This window comes from Ctenocephalides felis, unplaced genomic scaffold (genome assembly GCF_003426905.1).
Source record: "Ctenocephalides felis isolate EL2017-DRISC unplaced genomic scaffold, ASM342690v1 CF-g0.4_SCAFFOLD_01886, whole genome shotgun sequence".
Classification (NCBI taxonomy): domain Eukaryota; kingdom Metazoa; phylum Arthropoda; class Insecta; order Siphonaptera; family Pulicidae; genus Ctenocephalides; species Ctenocephalides felis.
In genome coordinates, this window is record NW_020538040.1 from 24,165,552 (window position 1) to 24,189,963 (window position 24,412).

Here is a 24,412-nt window from a genome sequence, read left to right on the forward strand (position 1 = left end):
TTGGGATTATGGATCTCGATTATGATATCAAGTGAAATTTTTCTGTTCTATTGCTACCATATATTCACAATGCTGCTAGTAAAATATGTAATATTATGTCATCAGAAAGAAAATTGTCAGCCACTGGGTTTCCTTTTAGAAACACTTAAAGAATGTATATCACAACACCTTATAGGAAATGCTTAGTTTTAATTACTTTTCAAATACAAAATATGTCTAGTTAGATATTTTTTCTGTAGACTTGACATAAATAGTTAAAGTGTGATTTTATTTTTCATCCAAATGGTAAATCAAAAATTTAGGAAATCTAATTCATTATTTCAAGATAGGATTTTGAGTAGAGATACATTTTTAGAGTGACTTCTTCAAGTATCATGGTCATTTATCACATCATTTTAAATTATTAAGTAATGTATATCACAACATCTTATATCATGCTTGGTTTTAATTTCTTTTCAAATGAATAAAAAATGCCTAGTTAGATTAGATTGGTTTATATTTTTTTCATGTATACTTGACATAAATAGTTAAACGCTTAGTCGATCTATAGTGAGATTTTTTGATTTATATCCAAATGGTAAATCAGAAATGTAGGAAATCTAATTCATTATTGCGAGATAGGATTTTTAGTAGAGATACATTTGTAGAGCGACATCTTCAAGTATAATGGTCATTTACATTTATCACATAATTTTAAATTACGTCCAGTGTTGAGGCGTGAGAATTCCACCAAAAGGCAGCATTTGAATCCTTTCGCCTCCCTGATCTTTTAGCTACATAAATAGATAAACCTTTAGTCAATCCAAACTGCAATTTCTGATCTTCTATATAAAGAGTAAACCAAACCGAAAATGAAGGAATTGCATATTGACTTTGTAATTGTTTATCTAACAAAGTATCTTTCCAAGGTCATTTATCATATCAATTTAAACTTCCTCTGGCGTAGTGTAAGTTTTTCACCAAAATGCACCATTTAGTATCCTCTTATCTCTCTGCAACAATTTAAAACTATCACTGGCCACTAGTCTATGGCCAGCCCCCGATGTAAGCGCGAAATGGGACATAAATTCCTGAACTATTACTGGATATGAATTACACTAGCGGGCGAAGGTGCAAATGTGCATGAGCCTGGTGCGGCGAAATCGTAAACGGGGCGTCATAAATCCAAATTAAAATTTAATAACACAAAGCTACCGAGTCGCTCACTGCTGAATAGATATATGGCTAGTAAGTGGTTTGCTGCGATTCATTTTTGACGGTGGATTGTCTATTGGGATACCTGTTCAGGTAAATGACAATTAAAGAAAATTGCTCGTATGGGTTTGTGATATTCTACGAACGATTTTGGTTAGGTCACGGTTTGGGATCAACTTAGTGAAAATGTTATCCGGTTGATCTAAACTTTTTTTATTTGGGGCTCACTTGTGGGTAAGTGACTAGAACAACTGGACCTGAATTAGAGGTCCTCAGTTTGATGCCGCTTCGAGGAACTTGATGTCAAGCAGTAATGACATCGGTTATCACTTGTAAATATAGATAGCAGGATGTTTTCAAGAGAAAATAGTCCTTATCCGGCATTGCTGCATCAGTCAAATATTTGCCTATTATAGAAATTGTAGTAATAAAGTTTATCACATAGAGATGAGACAACTGTTTGAATTGCCATCTGTAAAATCGACGTAGTATTGAGTCAAATTAGCCTAGCAGGTTATAGGGCTCTTTAAGTTCTGATTGCTGTCCAAAAACAATTAGAACTAGTGGTGTATGGCATCGTGCCTTGAGGCAAATTGCTGGAACTTTCCGTACCAAATTGAAATTTTGAAAATCCGAATTATTTTCGATATTCAGAAAATTTTTTTTTGGAAATTAAAAAAATAGAAATGAAATAAAAAAATTTTTTTTTTCGTTTTTTTCTAATATCAAACGTTTCATCATCACAAACAGAAAGTTTTTGAATCATTCGAATAGCATGCTTATTTTTTTCAAAAACTGCCACTTTTTGCATATTTACCTCCGTATCTCCAAAACGGCTGGACCTGCCTTTGTCAAGTACTAGTCACAACTTTTCCCCAGCATTACGAATTGAATGTTTTTTAACTTCCCGAAGGAGAAGTTTATGTTTTCATAAAAAATCCGAATCGCTAATTTTATGTTTTCTCGATCATTCAAGGCATTCTGAATCGAATGAGACCAAATTTGGAAAAAGTATGTGTGTGTGTGTGTGTGAACAGTTTTTTTGACGTAAATCGTGTGTGTGAACAGTTTTTTTGCCGTAAATCGACGTTTTTTCGAAAATGGCTGGACCGATTTCAAAAACTTAAAAGCCACTCGATGAGGACTATTGTTTGTCAGTTTTGTGCGACGATCGGCCAAGCCGTTTCTTTATAAATCGCAGAAAATTGAAAAAAATTTCGTCTACGATTTAGCCCGCAATTCTGAATCGATTTTGAAAATTCAAAAACCGTTCGAAAGATATTGGTTGTGAATCGTGCTGATTAGTTTCTGGTAGCGATCGGCCGGGCCGTTTTCTTGTAATAAAGTTTAAAAAAAAATCGACGATTTTTATGATTATTTCTTTGACGGTAGATACCATAGTCTTCTAGATCATACTAAAATATTACGGCTCTACGACAACTGGTTAAATCATTTAAATCGGATGCTCTGTTCTCTCAAAAACTCGATTTTTATTCATTATTTTCTGCATTCTTTGATCCGTATCTTTGAAACGGCTGGACCTGCCTCTGCGAAAAACTAATCAGCACATCTCCCTATCAATAGAAATCGAATGTTTTTTGAATCAATCAAATCAGGTGATCCGTGCAGCTGAAAACACACACACTAAGGTATTTATTTTCTCTAAGGTTTGAAGATATGCAAAAATTTTCAATTTCTATTTTTGGACAATTACAATAACTTACCCTACGGGAGTTCAAAATATTATGTGTCGACTGCATATCTGCTGGTGACTTTTCTTCTTATTAAAATTTAACAATGACCTATAAACCTTCTCCCCAGCCCTCTGTCTATTATCGCGGCGTCGTTGTCCAAAAGCACTTTCAATATAGTTTCATTTTTAATGAACATTATGACGCGCGCATACTATGCACATTTTTTTCGTTTTGTCTTTTTTTAGACAAAAGTGTTTATTATTCAAAAAGCACATCGTTCAAACAAAATAAAGGGACAAAAATGTTTTTTTTTGTTTTGTTTAAACTGCTAGTAAACAGACAAATGAAAACTTTATGAATTTTTAACGATGAGAACGATTGGTGACATAACAAATATCAATTCATTTTATATTGCCCGTTTGATATTAATTTAGTAATAAATTGGGTTCAATTTTATTGTTGAAACATTTTTAACTACAAATTGACTAATGGAGGTGTTGGCTGATGGATGTTTTTTATATTGCACAGAGAATTCCAATTTATAAAAATGCGATTGAATGAATAATATGAAATATTTGTGTGTTCCATATATTTAGAACAAAGATATATTTATAGTTGAAAATTGTTCTTCTTAAAAATTGATTTATTCTCAATAACCAGTCGGGGGTAATTATCCTTTTATTCCTCAATTCTATTTTTTAAATTGATTTTATCTAAAGTTAATTTGAAATTAAATATAATTAGAATTGTAATATTGAATTTGACTAAAAATTAGAATTAGAATAAGAATTAAAAATTAGAATTGGAGAAGTCCAGAATTAAGTTGAGTTGAATTTGAATAAAAAAATTAAAAGTAAAAAGAAAAAAACAAGATTAAAATTGAAGAAGATCAGATTTAGAAGAAAAAAAACAGAATGAAAAAATCAGAAGAACATTAAGATAGAATAGGACATAAATAAAATATAAAATATATATGCAAGATAGTGTAGAATATATAAGATGATATAGAATATAAAGAAAAAATTAAATGTTGTAGGTGGCTAAATGCTCTAAGTAAGCGAGCCCAGTGAAATTTTAAAAAAATCATGAATTAAATTTTCATGAGAGCTAGATTTTCTGATCCTGATTTCCAATTTAAATTTAACATTATCAATGATATCAAATTTGAAATGTAGATGAAATATAGATAGCCATTGAGAGCCTTCTGAAGGTTGTTAAGGTAAAAGTACATGGCAACAGCTCATAGAACTCTTAAGTTCAGATTGCTGGTCTAAAACACGCAGAAAAAATATATTCAAATATTAGAACTACCTCTTTATTATACTTAACATATTAACAGATCATCAATCACTATTCTAACTATTCAGATATTTTCTAAGCGACTTTTTTATTCACGAGGACTCAATAAAGTGCTATCTTGTACAACTTTTTGAAATACAAATCTTCGACCATGTTTCAAATGTTAAATACCATGATTAATTTAAATCAACTATACTACTTCATAAGTTCCAATTTCTAATTAGTTTTCGATGAATAACTTAATTCGCACTCGATCTGATTACTAACTTTACGTAACAACAACAAAATCTATAAGTCAACCTGCGAGAATTTCCATCGTCAATATATCATGTTACTTGTGATAAATGATTATTGATTTATTTTCCACGACGTTTTGATTAAATCGACGCAATTAATTGAAAATAAATAACAATCTGCTTCTGTGATACGATTTTGATTTTCTACCTCTAATGCCAAGAGGAAATATGATTTATAGTACAAACACCTTTTCTATAACATCTTAAAGGCGCAGTCAGCGTATCTTGATTTTAATCAATCATAAATAACCCACACAGTAGCAAGATTATATATAAATATATATATATATATATATATATATATATATATATGCCTACAGATATACAAAAGGAGAGCCAGTGGATTTCTTCCTAATATTTGCTCCCTCTGGATATTTTGGATAAACAAGTCACAGATAATTTTGCCGGAATTTTTTCCAATTTTGAAAAATCTTTGTACATATGAGATTCCAACTTTTGCATAAACTTTGTTTACATTTACCGAAAAGAGTAGCCAATATAACAGTATTTTGCCAATTTCTCTCACACATCATTAAAGATTTGAGACAATTTGTTAAATACGCGGATTTTGCTTTTTTTTCTCTTATAATTATTTTTATGTATTTCATGTATTTATGTATTTATAAAGAGCAATTAGAGTATATACATAATTTATAATACATGACCACGTGCATAATCTGGCTGAAAATTGTACGTTTAATAGTGGTCTTTAAATTGAGTGATTTACTAATCCAGCACTGATTAATATTTTTTGCAAATCTTTTTCTAACTTTAGAAAGCCTATTTTAAATAAAAGCTGGTGTCTAGTATCTTCACAAATTGCTGCTACTTTTCCTAAACTAATTTTAGCTAAATCAAACAACTATGTATTATTTCACACATGAAAAGATGAAACTTCAAAAGATTTCATTTGATTTTGATAAAATGTGCAAAATTTAATTTTATGATCAAAATATAAGGTACGTCCCTAATACAGAATTATAAAAAATCTAAATTCAAGCAACTAATATTTTACGCATAAAAAGATGATACGAAATTTTAAAACAAATCAAAAAACTTAATATTTTTATTTGTTTGCTTTTAATAAATTGTACAATATTAAAATCTTATGTTTAAAAATCACTATATATTTTAATATAGAACCCTAATGCAATATTATTGAAATTTTTTAAAGAATACAAGTTACATATGAAAAAATATGAACTTTAAAATGAGCTAAAAACTTGATTTTTTAATTATTTGATATTGATAAAATGCACAAAATTTTAAATGTTATGTTTAAAAATCACTATATTTATATGGAATGAAACTCTAATACAAAATTGTTGAAAATTTTTAAAAAAAAGATAAGTTTGGAAGAAATCTTACAATAAAAACCAAGACATTATTCTATCTTCAAAACTAAACAAGATACGTATTTTTTTCAATTTATTTGTTTTTTATGAAATTACAAAATTGAAATGTTTTGCTTAAAAGTACTATTTCAGAATATGAAACTCCAGTACAAAATTGTTAAAAATTATAAAATATATTAGTTTGAGATAAATTTAAAAAAATGTGATTTTTAAAGCTTAGAAATGTTTCGTTTTTAATGAAATATTGAACCATATTTTCAAATGTTTGAAACAATTTAAAAACTTAATGATGAATATTCGTGGAATTAATTTATGTAGAATTTATTCTATGTTTCTTAAAGCTTAAAATATTTGCATCAATGAATATTGAACTTTGAGGAACAAAGAGCTGAAAGGCCTGAAATTGTACCCAACAAAATTTAAAAGATATTACGAAATTCCATAATCAAATTATTGTATTTCCGTTTTCTTCACCAGCTCTTCCATTAAAATATTTCAGGGTATATTTGGGTATTTCGGGGCCACAATACAAACAATCAGATGAAACCAATTCAGCTCGGCGTATTTCAATTTAATTTCTGATATCGAAGGGAGGAAATATCGACAGATACATCCAACCAATACCAAAATACGTTTTTCACTTCATTTATTTTCAAAGAAAAATAATTTTCTTACATAACGAAACGAGGGATAACCCTAAATTATTTCATTTGATGTGAAATTAATTAATTTTATAGATGACAAATCCTCGCTAAATGAACCGTCACGATTTAGCAATTAGTCAAAGGAAAGTTATTTTTGCTTCAAATGATTAAATGTTGTACGTGGAAAGCATAATTGTATATCATATCCGGGTTGCTTTTAAACATTATTTTTGACGAATTTTAGCAAAACCCAGGATTTATCTATTTTCGCAAAACATTTAAATAATGTCAAGAACAGTGAAACAAAATGATTGAATTTTAATTCATTATAATTAATGGTACTTCATCAAAATATTCCACTGCTGTAATACTACTAAATCATAACTATTATCACAAAATAATTATAGTCATCATGATGCTTTTTAACTTCCCGAAGAACAAATATATATTTTTGCCAGAAAATACTATTTGCTATTAATATTATGTGTTCTCTATGTTTCCAATTATTCTGAATCGTTTGACACCAAATTGGAAAATATGTGTTTATGTGTATGTCTATGTGAGCTAAAATAGCAGTATAAGTTGCAGTTTCCTCAAAAACTGCTGAACCGATTTCTGAAAATTTCAAAAAATGCTTTGATTTTTAATTTTTCGTAGAGGAAATATATATCTTTGCCAGAGAATCATATTTGATAATTTTATCTTTTCTCGACGTCACCAGTCATTCTGAATTGTTTGACACCAGTTTTGGAAAAATGTGTATATTTTAAATCTCTATGTAAGATAAAATTCTACAATTAGTCGACATTTTTACGAAAACGGCTGAACCGATTTCAAAAAATTTAAACCCATCTGATGAAACTCGTTGAGGACTCACATTGATTAGTTTTGAGAAAATGATTGGCTCTTTGTTCGTAATTAATTTTCGAATTTTTTCTAAGTCAATTTTGATGTAACTTTGTATGATGATAAGGAACATGATCTTAACGAACATTTTAAAATATTATAGGCCTACGAAAAGTATTTTTATCAAAATTTGGATAATGGATCGTATTAAATTTCAAAATTATATCGTCATGCATTAAAATGTTGCTAAATATTAATTTTATTCAAGTCAATTAATTGCTACTCAAATAACAAAGTTTATGTAATTTGTCACAAGCAAAATTCCACTTATACCTAGTTAACGATAGATGTTGTTTTAGTAATAGGACAGGGCGGGGCACAAAGGTCCAATTTGACTTTAAGTAATTAGACTGTCTAAACCAAATGAATCACTACACATAACACGTATCAAACAACCAATTATTGAACTATGTTCAGTAAAATTCCCAATTAATTCTAGTTTTAGAAATGTGTTCTTTATAATTCTTCAAAAAATTGTCGTTTGTCCCTTTTTACCTCATAGGCAGTCAGTCCTTTCACCTCATTCACATCTAAGCTATTTTAAAGGTTTTAAGGTCTTGTAAACTAAACAACAGTGCTAAAACAACACCGTAAAACTAACAACGAAAAAATACTTTTGTTAGATTTTTAAACATGGCCGTTTATCTCCTGATAACAATGTTGTTTGATTTCAGGCGATGATTGATTACACTACTTTTTCCCTCTACTTTAAAATATTACTGTTTAAAAAAAATCCTAACTTTACTTGTTTTTGAGATATTGGTGGTGGACCTTTAAGCTTTGCTCTACTCTATAATTGATATAATAAACAATAAAATCTCTAAATGCCGAATATGTTTAAAATATAGAAACCACTTAAAATACCTTTCGAGACATTCTCTAAACTGAAACATATTTTGTAAAAACAAGTAAAAAATGTATTTGGTTAAAGTCATTGGTGTATTTGAAATACACCAGTGATTTTTAAAATGTATGATATTGTGAAAAATGTCAAAGGGTTCATAAGACAAAAACTAAATCAAACCACGAAAAACTAGAATGCGACCTTTATTATTTCACTGTACTAAAAACTAAACCCGCATACCATACCCATTTATATAAGGCAACCTCAAATAACCACATAGGGATCAGTAGGGAATCCTTTATAGATAGTTATTTTCTGTACTTACCACAAATATTTGAAATTTGTATATAAAATTTATGCTATGAAAATTATTATATTATAGAATTATGAAGTTCTAGAAGTCTGAGGTTTTGGTCATAACTTTGCAGAAATGAAGTAATAATGGGGTATATAACATAAACAATTTATTAACTTCTTAAAAAAATATATTTTTTTTCCTTTTTATTATTTTTTCCTATAATTTTGTTTATTTTTTTCATTTTTATGTTTTCTTGAAGTTTCAGATCATTCTGAATCGCTCGACACCAACATTAAAAAAAGCATGAATGCGTCAGCCAGAATTAAACTTTTTGTCGATGTTTCTGAAAATATTATAGACCCACGAAACGTTGGCTGATGGTTTATTAATATTCATTGAAGTTGGAATAATTTGAAGTGCTTGCATACCTTGAGGCGAAATGCCACTTACGCCTAGTTATTGTTTATTTTTCACTCATTAGCTGTTGGCAAGTATATTTTTTTAATTAGAAACTGCATTGCATCTCACGATTTTTATCAAGAATATTAGAGACTCTACTAATTTTATTCTTCGTTAGCATTTTTACATTAAGCAGTAAAATAGACACGTGGATAAATTATGTTAATATTTTTACACCCAAATAAGAATATTAACATAATCTATTATACTATACTTTTTAGAAGTTAAAAAGAAAATCGAATCTCAAAAATTTTGTGGTAGAATTCAATAAAATCTTCAAATTTGTTTTACACGGCGTTCTTAAGACAACGCTTGCATATAACTACTTTCATATATAAAAATCTATAAAAATGATACAACATTTATTATTATTATAAATGATATACTTTATTATTACTAAAATTTAAAAAAAAATTGACTTATGGCTCAATGAGGTATTTTTCACAAAAAGTTTATGTATTCTAATAATAAGCAATTGATGCAAAAAACAATTAGAGCAATTGATACCAAAATTATTTATTGAGACATAAGGTCTTAACAGTGTCTCAAGTGTAAATTCAATAGAAGTTTATTAATTTAGTAGTTCTGTTTTAATGCAATTATAAATTCTAAGTCAAAGCTTGAATTTTTTTCAATACAAAGGTCCAATTTGACTTTGAGCAATTATATTGTGAAAACCAAACCAATAACATCTCAACAAATAACACATATCAAAAAAATTACTATCTGACTATATACAGTAAAACTCCCAGCTAATTCATTATTGTAGAAATGTGTTTTTTTTTTGCTGTTTTTCAAAAAATTGTCATATAATCCTTTTTACACTATAGGCGGGGTAAAATGGGACGGCCAGGAGGAAAACAGATCTAATGTCCTATTTTAATTTTAAAGGAATTTTACACAATAATAGCTACATTATTCAACCAATGCAAAATATAAATTGCATGCACTTGATCTAGTATTTCGTTAAAAATATTAATCATTAGGGTTGGATATCCACAATTATTCAGCTTATCTTTTGTAAAATTGTTTTTGTTAACTGATTTACTTTTTTATTTACTATTTTTTATTGTTTACACCTTTGCCAGGATAAAGATTTAGTTTTTACACCTTACCCACATGTAAGCTTTTATAAAGGTTACATAAAAACTGTTAAATCTAAGTTAAAATTAACAATACATCATATAAAACAATTAAATAAATGACGTATACTAGAAAATTATATTAAGGTCTCTCTAACTAAATAACAGTGCTCACCACCAAAAATTCTAACAACGAAAAAAAATACTTTTGGTATGAATTTTCAAACATTGTTTTTTATCTCCTGATAGCGACGTAGTAATAATCAAGGTGATGGCTGGTTATAAATCATCTTCCCTCTACTTTCAAATATTGTCGTTAAAAAATTCTTAATTTTACTTGTTTTCGAGATATCGGTGATGGACCTTTTCACCCACGGACCTCTAAACCCCCGCTCTACCCTAAGGTTGATTATTGAATTTAAAAAAAATCTTCGGCATAAATACCGTTGCTGATGCCTAATATAAAAAGTTATGGTTCGAGCCATGATAATTCCTTGGAATTTATTTCCAACCTGGATCGCAGATATTTCTAAATAGCTCGTGCAGTTCGTGAGTTTTATATATAAAATACAGACGTGAAATATAATGTCAATAGCACACGGTATCGCGAGCAGTAAATGCTTTTTGCTGAAACTTAATCATTCGAGTAGAATTCGCGATCCCGGAGGAATTTTAATGTTAATTTGCGAGGTTCGAATAATCTAGAGGCAGAGGGTCGTTTTCATAATTCATATGCTAATATCTTCTCTTGCTCGTAAAAATATTGATTTCATTTTGTATGAAATATTTTATTAACGCTTTTTACATAAATATATTTCATCCGTCTCTCCGAGGGGTGAAAGATGGTTGATTTAATATAATATTTACCTCTTATTGGGGATAATTTCGTATTTATATATACCCATATAGGTGGGGTTTAGATTATGGATTTGGATGGTTTATTTTTGAATCATCTCTACGTTGATAGAAAATAAATTTGAAACCTAATTTTATAAATTCTGAAATCTAGTGAAATTTTAATATTTTAACAATATTAATCAGTTTTAATATTTCTGAATTTGTACGAATAATTTTTTAGAATATTTATATAAAGTCAGAAAAGTTCTAAATTATTAATCATGAAAATTTAAATAAAATTCAATGCTTATACAAAATTATTTTTAACAGAGTATTTTAAATTTGTTGTAAAAGAAAATTCAAGTTATTTTATTGATATGAAAAAAAAATGAATTAAAAATGTTTTTTGATAAAAAAAAAGATTCAATGTGGGTAACCCAATAAATTCATGTCATTTCTACAATTTGAATTTATTTTTGTAATGAATAAATAAATCGATCATTTTGGGAATGGTCATTATACTTTATACTGTTTTTCATTGTCAAAAATATAAGTAATAAACATCAAAAATGAAAATTTTTGCATATTTTTTTATTTTAGGGTCTTCTAAACTTTATAAAAATGAATGTACGAGGTCTGTTCAAAAAGTACCCGGAATTTTCGTTTTTTCAAAAAAATATTTATTTTTTCGTCTACATTAATGTGGTCCCCTTCAAAGTAGTCCCCCCCCAGATATAATACACTTATGCCAGCGTTTTTTCCAATTTTCGAAGCACCCTTGATATTCACTTTTTGATATGTCCTTGAGCACTCTCAGCGATTCGGCCTTTATTTCTTCAATCGAGGAAAACCGCCGTCCTTTCATGGGTCTCTTCAACTTTGGGAATAGGAAAAAGTCACACGGAGCCATATCTGGTGAATATGGAGGTTGGGGCATGACTACGGTATTGTTTTTGGCCAAAAAATTACGAACAAGCAACGACGAGTGAGCAGGTGCGTTATCGTGGTGCAACAGCCATGAATTGTTTTTCCATAAATCGGAGCGTTTTTTTCGGATTGCTTCACGCAAACGTCGCATCACTTCAAGGTAATACTCCTTATTAACCGTACGACCTTGTGGTAAGAACTCTTGATGCACTATGCCGTTATAATCAAAGAAAACAGTAAGCAAAACCTTGACATTCGATCGAACTTGACGTGCTTTTTTCGGTCTTGGCTCACCTGGGCTCTTCCATTGGGACGATTGGGCTTTGGTTTCGACATCATAACCGTACACCCATGTTTCATCACCAGTTATGACCCTTTCAAGCAAACTTGGATCGTTGTTGACGTCATTTAACAGCTCTTGAGCGATGTTCATGCGATTGCTTTTTTGGTCAAAATTTAGCAGTTTTGGAATGAATTTTGCTGCCACTCGTTTCATGCCCAAAACATTTGAAAAAATGTTATGACATGAGCCAATTGATATGCCAACTTCATCAGCAACTTCTCTAATTGTGATTCGGCGATCATTCATAACCATTTTTTCCACTTCTTTCACATTTTCATCGTTTGTTGAGGTGCTGGGTCGACCGGAGCGTTCGTCATCTTCAACGTCTTCGCGGCCATCTTGGAAACGCTTATACCACTCGTAAACACTTGTTTTTTTCATAGCAGACTCACCATAGGCTTTTTGTAACATTTCACACACTTTGTTACACTTTATTTCATTTTTTACGCAAAATTTAATACAAATTCTTTGACTTTTCAATTCTTCCATTGTAAAAATCGCCGAGCTCAGAAAAACACGTCGAACCTTAGCGACTACCACAGACAAAGTAAACAGTGAATATAGCTGAAAATTTCATCATACTTTAGGGGCATGTATACCAACACAATAAAAAAAAAATTTTGACAATCAGACACTCCAGACCCGCGAAATTTAAAAATTCCGGGTACTTTTTGAACACACCTCGTATGTGTGTGTTGTATGTATGTATGTATGTACGGATACAAATTTTTGTCCACGATTTTGAGAGCACGGATCAACCGATTGAATAATTCTAGAAACATTCGATTGCTATTGCTGGGGGGACGTGCTAATTATAATAGTTTCTGGAAAAGGCAATTTCAGCCGTTTTGGAGATATGGAGCAAAGCATTTAGAGAGCAAAGCTCTTGTATTAATGAAATAATGGTTAATTTTGAAAGTTGGAAGGCAAGTCCAACAGTTTTGGAGATCCGACAAAAAAAGTTTAAAAAAGTGACTTCTGGAGGTCAAAAATAATCATAAGACATAAGCACATTAAATGATCAGATATTTTATAGGGGTTTTACTAACAAGCAGGTAGTCAGTTTAAAAAATCTAAATTTTAAAAATTTTAATTAACTGATACGGGAAGTTCCAGCAATTTGCCTCAAAACACGATGCTATTCACCACTTGTTAAGAATTTGTTTTAAAATTCATGCGTTTCGAATATAGTTCTAGCCTTCATTCAATGGAAAATTTGGAAATATTATGTATCTTTGTAATAAAAATTAATATTTTTTTATATGTATATATACATATATGTGTGTACGTGTGTGTTTGTTCATATCTACTTTTCGTTGAACTGGTTTCATCCGAGCTTTACCAGACATTTTCATTAGAAGACAACGATAAACCAATAGTGAGATTCATATAAATCCTATGGAAAATATATTATACCACCTTGCTGAAGAATCACGTGCTCGTGAAGTTTAATTTTGCAAAGTGGTCTTCTGACCAATAATAGCATCATCCTTTTTTATGTCTTTCGTGAAAATCTCATATATTACGAAAAATGTTTGAAATCCGTTCAATTCACATGCTATAGTAAAAGAGGATAGTATCTTTCAAGAAAATCAACATTTTTCCAATCGTTTCCTTTCACGAGGGACAAAAATCTATAAAAACATATATAATGTTACGTTAGCTACTTACTTATCTTGGCTATTGAAAAGCTCAAGCCAAGGGATGAGATTTTTCCATATTTGTTCTCTGCCGAAGAGGATATATTTCTGAATTGTGAGAAATGACACGTTGAGCATGATGAAAATTATATAAGATGGAAATAATAGTATAGAAAATATTTTACTTTGATTTATTCCATTTTATGACAAAATGCCAGATCAAGATTATATACAGTTTATCTCTGTAAAAAATGTACATTGAAATTTATATTTTGCATTGGTTGTAAATTGCTATTATCGTAATCGTACATTGGACCTGTATTTTTGTCCTGACCTGTCATTTTACGCCGCCTATCGGTTAAAAAGGACCAGGTGACAAATTTTTGAAAAACAGGAAAAACCATTTTTACAATGTTGATTTAGCTAGGAGTTTTACTGAACATAGTCAGATAATGGTTTGTTTGATATATGTTATATAATAGCTCAAAGTCACATTGGACCTTTGTGCCCCCGATTTTTTTATATGTATATGACAAATAAATATTTTTTATCAAAATCGTTCTGTATTATGTTGGTAGCTTTTTACATGGGAATAACGACATACGGCTAATGTTTAAAATGAATTATAGATCCAGTTTAAATAAAATCTCGCCCGAATTACATTCACCTATTGACACAGAATTTGTATAAATACATCGATGAGAATAACGTTGAATTCTGTAGGGACATGGGCCATTTTAAGTTGGTTTTGTCAATTTGAATGTAGCTCTTGAACACGATAAAATGCCAGCTTTGCATGTTCAGTACCATTTCATGGCATATCCAGGAAATAAAAAAAATAACGTAGTTAAAAATAAGCCCCTTTGGGGAGTTCGCAAACGTGATGGCGAACGTTGCCCGTTGCATGCGGGTCTGTGACTCGTTATATGCATACATTTATATCTTTCTCGATCGAATCGATATTTGAAATAAAAATTGTGAAATGTCCAAGTGCCAGTCCGACTCGTTGTTGATTTATAGTCGCGAATAAAGATCTTTTTAGTTAAATATTTGCGGTGACAACTTAGGTCTTGCAATTCTAGTTGCTGTCTCAGACATCTCGTGGGGGGTATATGGGTAAGAGAAATACGGACAAAATTACAGGGTATTTGGTTTTTTAAAAGAAAGTTTACAAATAAATCGTTTGGTCCCCTTTACATGGTGCATGAATCCAAAGAGTATAAGTTATACATCTTAACCAACCTTCGCCAGACTCAGAAGGGTGAAAAAGGATTTTGCAACCAATACAAGTCTCTTCTTTCTACCGATGGATATTTTGGGTTTTTTTTCTTAGCAATTTTTTCTTGCATACCTACAGTAGAAGTTAAAACATTTTAGAGGTTTTATATTTTCTTGCTACGCCCTATAGTTCTTACGAAATAGCACTATGTATATAACAAAAACTATCAAAATTTCATAAAAAACCTCATTATTGCAATAAAATTGATTGAAATTACTAGTACTTCCATAAGGTCTTTGATTTTAATTGACATAATTACAAACATCAGGAATAAGGCCCCCCAAAAACATGAGAAAAGCACTCTCCAAATAAACTTTTCAATGTGTAAAACGCTTTTGAACTGATTACCTTGACAAGACTATGACAGGATAGTGATTATAGCTTTCTTCATGTCCTACAATCGAGGAAATGTTAATAAAAATTGCCAATTTTTAAATAAGGCCATCTCCATATATACCATTTTGTTAAAAAAAAAATTTCTGAAAGTTTTAGCTCTGAATATTGACTTTAAAATAGTCCGCACTCCAATCAAAGTTTTTATGTAAATAACATGGGTAAAGCTCCATTTGTTTTATAACTTAGGGACAAGTGAATCAAAATTTTGAGAATAACATTGTATTTCTTATTTGTATCATAAATAAAAAATTGACAACAAAAATTTGATATATTTCATAAAATAAATATATACTTGGGAAGAACTAAAAAATATTTGGCTGGAGTGCGGACTGTCTTAAAGTCTATATTAAGAGCTAAAACTTTCAGAGATTTTTTTTTTATCAAATTCGAAGTATGTGAGAAATTCGAAAACATCCATACTAAGAAACACCCTAATAATATATATATATATATATATATATATATATATATAAATATATATATATATATATACATCGCAAAAGAGAAAAGACAACCACTGGGTTGCAATTACAGTACAATTGTGTGCACCAACTTTTTACGTCTGATCTTTTCTCCGTGGCTTTGTGATAAGAGATTTGGTTTAGCAATCATGGGTTGCAGGGTCTATTCCTGTTTCGGACAGCTATATATCATTTTACATTTAGAGCATTTATTTTAAAATATAGATAAAATATGATTTCAAGAATTTCGAGGTATTGCTGTTATATATATATATATCACTATTGGAAAAATCTAACAATAATTTCATCACAAAAGAGCGAAAATTACTAATGTGTTGCAATCACAGTTCAATGATGTCCACCAACTTTTTGTGTCCGTTATTTTCTAAATCTCTTTATAAAAGTTATTATAAGTTAGTATTTATAACATGAATACAACTTCTTATTCAAGTACTTAGTATTATTTTTCTTATTCTATATATAAGATACAAGTTATTAAAATGTATTACATGCATATAACTTCTTATTCAAATTACAACTTTTTGATTCAAACAGTGAAGCACGATGTTTTTATTTCTTATATTATTATACTTTAGTTGGAAATTATGCTTACGTAATACGTAACATTTGCTTCTATTTATAGCAGAAGTATAATAAATAGATAAATATGTTTCAATTACAAATGATAAACAGATGGTTGAATTTAAACAAATGTATTGATATGGTGCTTGTTATGAACTTCGTCCATGTTTTGACGAGTTTTGTTTTAATTGCGTTCAAAAATTATTTTTTACTATATTTCAGTTAAATTTTAGTCTTTGTCGTAAGAACTTTGCCAGTTCCGGGTTCGATAACCAGATTTATATCAAGCATTAATTATGATTTCCACTTGAGATTATAAATCGCTTATATAATATCATGCAAAAAATATCACTTTGAGGCATTGCTGCAAAAATCACAAAGTCAAATCTACTACAATAAACACTACAATAAAACCAAAAAATAGTAGATTTGTAGATGTGAAATTTGGTGTGCCTGTTAAGTTTTGATTTCTGTCCGAGGAGCCAGTGATATCCCCTTCTTATCTCTTCAAGTTTTACTTATATGCTCTATTAAGGTTTTCCAAATATTCATTCATTGAGACTAGCTGCAGGACATGTCCCTTTCCGGAGAGTAAAAGTGATGTGTTTAGACTTATTTTTAGCACTGTTCACTTCAATTCTTTAAGAGCTGAATCATTCTTGAATTAAATCAAGATGCTGCAGCATATTGCAGCAAATTGCAGCATATTTTATGCAATTTCAGGACCTTCATGTGTTGTTATCATCTCTGTATCGTCTACATATGTTGCTGTCAATTTGTCGTCTTTCAGAGGCGACCTGCAGGGTAAATGGTGTATAATAGAGGTGCCATAACACTACCTTGAGGCACTCTCGACCTGATTGGACATAAAGCGGATTGTTCACTTTTTATGGTCCCAAAAAATTTTTTTCTTCTAGATATGATCTATCTTATTTTACACCAATAGCAAAATTAGAAAACGATGGTATCTTAAACTATTTGAGGGGCCAACGTATTATTTTTTTAAGCCACATATACGGGGCATCATCAATCAAAAACACCTGTAAACAAAATAACTTGAAACGTTGGTTTAACTGAATTATTAATTGGCATTATTAATTTAGAGCATAGGGTAAGATATAGAAATCGCAAAAGAATCGAGAACAATTTATTTTATATATCTTTACGTTGCAAAGTCTCCTGAACATTTTGGCATATCTTAGGAAAAAATGTATGTCCAGCCATTTCAAAGATAAGGCGCAAAAAGTCCCAAAAATGGTAATCCGGTTTGATTGGGAAAACGAACCGTCTGATTTGAATGATTCAACAAACATTCGATTCGTATTGATTGAGTGGATAATTGATTACATTTTGGCGGTTTTGGAGATATGGAGCCAAAAGCGCAAAGAATTTCAGTTATTGAGAAAACGGCGCATCCGATCAAGGTGATTCAAAAATCATCGAGATTATCGACGGTGTGAAGAAATGATTAGGGTTTATTTATTTTATTTTCGTTTTAGTAGATAAGCATAGATAAAGGTCGTCGCCGAAATGCAAGCATTTATATTTTACACATAAAATACGACGATGAAATTTTTTTTTTGTATTTATTTATTGGCTTTGTTGACTAGTACATTGGCCACTCACTAAACTAATTCACACAACTATAACTACATACTTGAATTTATACACATAAAAATGCACATGCACACCTACACACACACATTCAATTTTTACCAATACTATGTTGGATCCCTATACCATTATTCTTGTTTCTCATATACGTTTCATCAGTGTCTACCAACATGAATCTCAGATTTGTGGGAAGTGGAATCCTCAATTTTATTCGTTTATTCCAGAAATTCTCTCTTTTTTTCTCTATATGTTTACATTGACGATGAATTTACAGCATTTATAATAATTATTTTAAAACATTCAAAACAATTTTTATTACTCATTGATAAATTTTTGTTGGTGATTGATTTTTTTCTCGAATGTTTACTTACTATACGAGAAGTTCCAGCAAATTCTTTAAGGCGCAATGCCATACACTACTAGCTTTTATACTCCAACCTAGCAACTCTCATTTTCATCTATTGAAATGCAGTTTTTTATCAATCTGTAATATTTCAGCATGCCGTTACGAGAAGGGAACGTGGGGCGAGTGCGATTCCATGTCTCAGATGACGCGCACGGACACCTTGAAATCTGGAGGAGATCCAACTTGTCAGCCCCACAGACAAGTTACCAAGAGGTGCGGAGGTGCTGCGCAAAACGGCGGCAAAAAAAATTCAAAAGCGAATAAAGAAAACAAAGGTAATAAAATATAGGTATTCGGGAAATGACAAAAAATATCTATGCCCTTGACTAATGGGCCGATTCTGCCGAAAAATAGACCAATGTTATGGCAAAGCTATGTTACGTAGTGCTAACGCTTGTACGTTCATACAAAATGGTACTAAAAATTGTCAAATGGTATGTGGTAATAAAATATACTTATTTACCCCATATATAGACCTCTATTTCATAAATCAACTGAGTTTTTCTTCAAAGAAAAACTCTCATAGTTACTTATTTATATTTGCAGGAGGGAAAAAATCGCCAATAAGAAACCATTAGTGTATTAAATAACTTGTAATTAAAATTTTTCTATTTTGTGAAAAAATGTTATTACAAACGAATTCAGGGACCGATTTTGCCGCATAACAGATAAATGTTATGGCAAGGCCATGTTACGCTCCAACTTCCATGCATTATGCTACTGAATCATACTGAATACTGTCAAGTTGTCATGTATTTGCAGTACATTCAGGCAGTTTTACACATAAACTGCAACGTTACGCGTATGTTATGAAACTGTGTCATAAAGACTCTGTTATCTAAGATCGTTTTTTTGATATTTGTGCGGTTTCTAGATAATCTGAGAAATACGCCTGACAGCACAGCAACGACATGGCTTTTGTCAATATTTAGTAGGAAATGTTCTTCATAACATAGCCTTGCTATAACATTGGTCTGTTATGCGACAATTGGTCCGTCAATTGCATTTACAAATATAATTCTTAATATATGTTAATATATATGGTACGTTGCCGAACAATACATAATTGTAGGGGAAATACGGACAAAATGGTATATATGGATAAAATGATATATTGGCATTTTTTAAAAATTGGCTAGTTTTAATAACGTATTCGCGCCTGTATAATGTGAAGAAAGCTATAATCACAATCCGGTCAGATGTTGAGCGTCATTGTCACAGTCTTGTCGGCGTAATCAGTTCAAACGTGTATCGCGTCTTTAAAAGTTTATTTTGAAGGTGGTTTTGTCAAGTCTTTTTTCGTTTCATAAAATTATTCATTTTGTTCACTTTCGGACAAAATAACTTACAATTAATACTATTTCACAAGCACTGCAGGGTAGTTCATTCGAGGCCAAGTAGAAAATCGAAACCTGTGAAAGGTGATTAGCTTTTAACTTTTACCTTAACTACTTCTGAAAACAGATCAAAGGATCCAACGATGAAAAAAGAGGCTTGCATCCATTGCAAACACCTTTTTCCGGTTCTGATCAATGCTAAGATTGGTTGCGATGTATGATTTATTGACTTTGTGCTCATGTGTTTTGTGCTGATGACCCAATGAACTCCAAACGATTTATTTATGAACTATTTTCTTTAAAGTAAGTATATCAATATGCTCTTACCATATATTGATTTTGTCCGTACTATATGCACAAAATGGTTTTTGTAATTAGTTGCATTATGTTCTTATTATAGTTCTTACTTAATTGGGAAACAATGTCACTAGTAGACAATCAATCTAAAATGAGTTAAAACGATTAAGACGGGTTGAAATATCATTAAATAAAAAAATATAATTGAAACATTTTGTCCGTACAACCCCCAGTAGTTTATTTTTTAATCTTACTGTTGTCTTTTACAATTGCTATTTTCTCAAATAATTTCTTATTTCTATTTTGCAGGAGGAAGAAGAAATCGCCAATAAATTAAAGCCGGTTATTACTCGGTTATGTATTAAATAACTTGTAAACAAAATCTTCCACAAAACCCGAAAATTACTTTCGTTAAGTTTACAGAAAACTATCTTCCCATAAGATAAGATAACCATACCATATTAAAAACTATTAACTGACATAATATATTGTTGATTGATGATTTTGTTTTTAATTTGTACTTCTTAATATTTATAGATGCTATCCAATCATTTCACAACTTGGTGGAATCTTTAACAATTTCTATATTGTCTTTACTTATGAAATATTATTAACGATTGTTGATACATCTATGCATTTAACTTTATATAGACTTTCAGTAAATAAAATGGAGAATTTCTATTTGTATTTTGTTTAGAATGGACACTGTTCAATATAAATGAAAAGAGCTTTTTAGGATATACATGTTCATTCAGGGAAGTCAATTTATTTGACAAAGTAATGAGGAAATATGCAGCTGGTATCATTGAAAAAGATTATCTGAAGGCAAAAATAATTCATTCAAATATAAAATTTCTCTCGGATGAGAAGTTCTCCATTTTACTGTAATAAAATAAATAAATTTACAACGACAAAATAGATATTTATAAGTCCATTTATATTTTTATATTTTTTATGTTTTAACTTTAATTTGTTTATTATAAGTATTAGTAATTGCATTAATAGTTCAAGAATAAGCTGCCGATATTTTAGACATGAGATTTGTTAATATATTTTTTATATCAGAAGTAAACATAATTGTCAATAACTTCTATTTTTTATATGATGGCTCTTCACGATGTTTTCCGTTGATTTTTGAAATTTATAGTCATTACTAGCTATTGGCTGCTTTTTATTCGGAGGTAAATAATAATTTTAAAATTATACTTATATAAAAAAATATTCACACAGTTATCCATATATGAATTATAAATATTTTTATAATTTAAAAGTACAGTCAATCATGTTTATACATAAAGATTTCGTCAGTTTATTCTTGCGCCATGTATGTATCTTGATGGCTCTATTAACTTTTAAGAAAAAAAATGGTTTGAATCAAAATATTCATAAATAGTATAGTGACATATCGAATATGGTATACTATAACAGAACATGTTTTAGAAATGACAATTATCAGGCGATTATTGTGACACTAAACAGTTTTTTATCTTAAAAAATAGGATATTGTTATAAACATGAAACACTTAATGTCTACATAATATTTATAATACTATAAAATTACAAAATAAGTAAATACATATAACCTTAACTGATTATTTCAAGTGTGTATGTGTTATTAATTTTAAATAATAAAAATGGAAACAATATATTAAAAATGTTAAGTAATATCAGTTATACGATGAAAACATTTATAGATCCATTGCAAATGACTAGTTTTTAATTTAAGTGAAACAAAACATTTATAAATATGTATACTTAACACTTTTATATACTTACAGAATTGTTTTAAGAATGTAATACTAAGATCATTAGTCTCTGTGATTCACGAATTTCTGAAAAATCTTCTTAAAATATTTGTGTAAAATAGCATATAGTTCCAATCTTCTTGTAATAGTTTTCCATAATATTACAAAGTTTTTAATAATATGAACTTGAATTTATTATTAAAGATTTTGTAATATATTCATATTGCTGTATATGAATGAAATAAATATCAATACTTAATGTAAGCCTGTAATATTTAGTGTTCGAATTGTCTATATCAGAATTGTCTCAACATGTACATCTATTCTAAATGTGTCAATGTATTGCTTAAATTAACAACTAAAATCCTATACATTAATAATGTAGCATTTTCATTGAATCTTTTAGGTATACCAGGCGGACCAGCGGAAAAATAAAAATCAAAATATTATTTTAGTATGGTTTTGAATTTGCAAATTAATGGATCAAAAATAAATATATATAAATCTATACTATAGTAATTTTGTGTATGGTTAGATTACATGGTCTTAATTGCTCTACCCTCGACTTGAGAATCTACGCCAAAAAAGGTTCAAAATTTCTAATACTGCTGAAGGTAAGGTGAATGTATCAAATATAGATAATATAAAAAATATTTCTTTGATTTTGTTTTATATGTGTTTTGTCGCAGTCTAACGGATAAGCATTGGTACGGAACCCATGGAAATATAAACAGAATTTGTACTTATTATTAAAATTTATATAAAACATGTAATAATTTGATGTACATATGTCTAATGACGCTACGTTCTCTCGAAATACGTTCGCTCCGTATATTCGAAAAGCTGGGCCTGTCTTTGCCAAAAACTAATCAGCACGTCTCTTCATTAATACAAATTGAATGTTTTCTGAATTATTCAAATCGGTTGATCATAGTGGTATCCACCCATTTGTAATAATTATAAATAATATTATAAACTACTATATAACGGTCATAATACAAACAACGAATCTAGTGCATTGCTATTACATTGTATCCTCGAGATAAGCACAACACGTGCTCAGAAATAACGAACTTTTCCAAGGCTTTCTAACCGCAAAACCATTGTCGTTACTTTGTAATACTCAAACGTTGAAAATAAAGTCGTAAATCATTGTTATCTAGGAATGTAGAACACACCCTGAGGGAGCTAGTATTTAAGCTTGTGAATGATGCAATAAACGGTCAGTATGAGTTAGGACGAGAATGAGTTAAGATCAGTATGAGTTAATTCATCAACGATGATATCTGTTTCACTGATCAAGTTTTCCAGCTTTTGTATAGCTTTTGTTAGCAGCAGAAAGAACCTACAAAATTTGTGGACCTTCTACACAGAAAGGGGTGTCATTGGAGGTTCCAGCATTACATGGTATCCGCGTTGGTCGCTCACCATAACAATACTTTCCCCGCGGGAAGTTCAAAAGTTTACACTTTTCAAAGTATATCAAAGTATTTTACATCTTTCGAGAATTTCAAAAATTTAAATTGATTATAATTCCTAATCCTTAAACATTTAATTGCGATACGGGAAGTTTTGGCAATTTGCCTTAAGGCATGATGCCATGAACCACTAGTTGCGAATGTTGCGATTACTACAACTTCACCTATGGGATGTTAAAAATGACAAGTAAGTACCCATACTCTTCTTTTATCTATGTACCCATATTACCTCAATTGGTTGTAAAACAAATAAAAATGTCTTGAAATTTTGTTTTTCAAATATTCTTATATATTGGGCAGTGGACACTAGAACAGGGTCTATTATCTCAGAACAAAATCCGCGTTCTCCGATTCCGTTCACCGTTCAGTACGATTTTGCACGGGATGATTATTAGTTAAGGGGGTATTCTACTGTAGAATTTTGAAAAAATCGAATAAAATTTTTTTATTCATATTTTCAAAGTTTAGTTAGTCAAAAATATGTCATTAAAAGGATTTTTCAAAATTACTATTATTTCCTGAGTTATAGCCATTTTAGTGACGTGGCCTCGGTTCGGGTCCGACCGAGTCTCAAAACTTTGAACGTGTTTTTCTCGGAACTACTTTTTTCGAGCTGGCGGTAAGGATATCTCGAGTTCTAATGAACGGATTTACTTCAAATTTAGAGAGGATCTTCTCTATATATCGCTTTATCGCGTGGACCTTATCCAAAACTATAACTTTTCATTTAGTATTTTTTTAAATTTCGGAATTGTTAGAAAAAACATCAAAAAAAAAATTTTTTTTTCCAAACTGCCGCCATTCAAACATTTTTTTTAACTTATCCAAGGTTCATACGATCGGCATCTATTATAATTAAGAATCCACCTATTTTTTATGTTTCCGATCACCAGGAGGGTTGGAATCATGCACGCCAGGACACCCTCTTTTTTTGAGCCCCCACTTTGACTGCTCATAACTTTGTGAATTTTAACTTTTTTTTAATATTTTTTTTATGTA

At 30.1% G+C, this 24,412-nt stretch overlaps 1 protein-coding gene across 2 annotated transcripts in view; it reads left to right on the forward strand.

Annotated features, from left to right (window-relative positions):
- The window catches only part of LOC113377249 (pleiotrophin-like), a 393,535-nt gene extending 372,917 nt beyond the window's left edge, over positions 1-20,618 (forward strand). For both annotated transcript variants that reach the window (XM_026617499.1, XM_026617500.1), the window contains 2 exons: positions 18,649-18,831; positions 20,500-20,618. In XM_026617499.1, the coding sequence (XP_026473284.1) occupies positions 18,649-18,831; positions 20,500-20,522 (206 nt within the window). In that variant the 3' untranslated portion in view covers positions 20,523-20,618. The remainder of the gene's footprint in view (positions 1-18,648; positions 18,832-20,499) is intronic.
- The last annotated feature ends 3,794 nt before the right edge of the window (positions 20,619-24,412 follow it).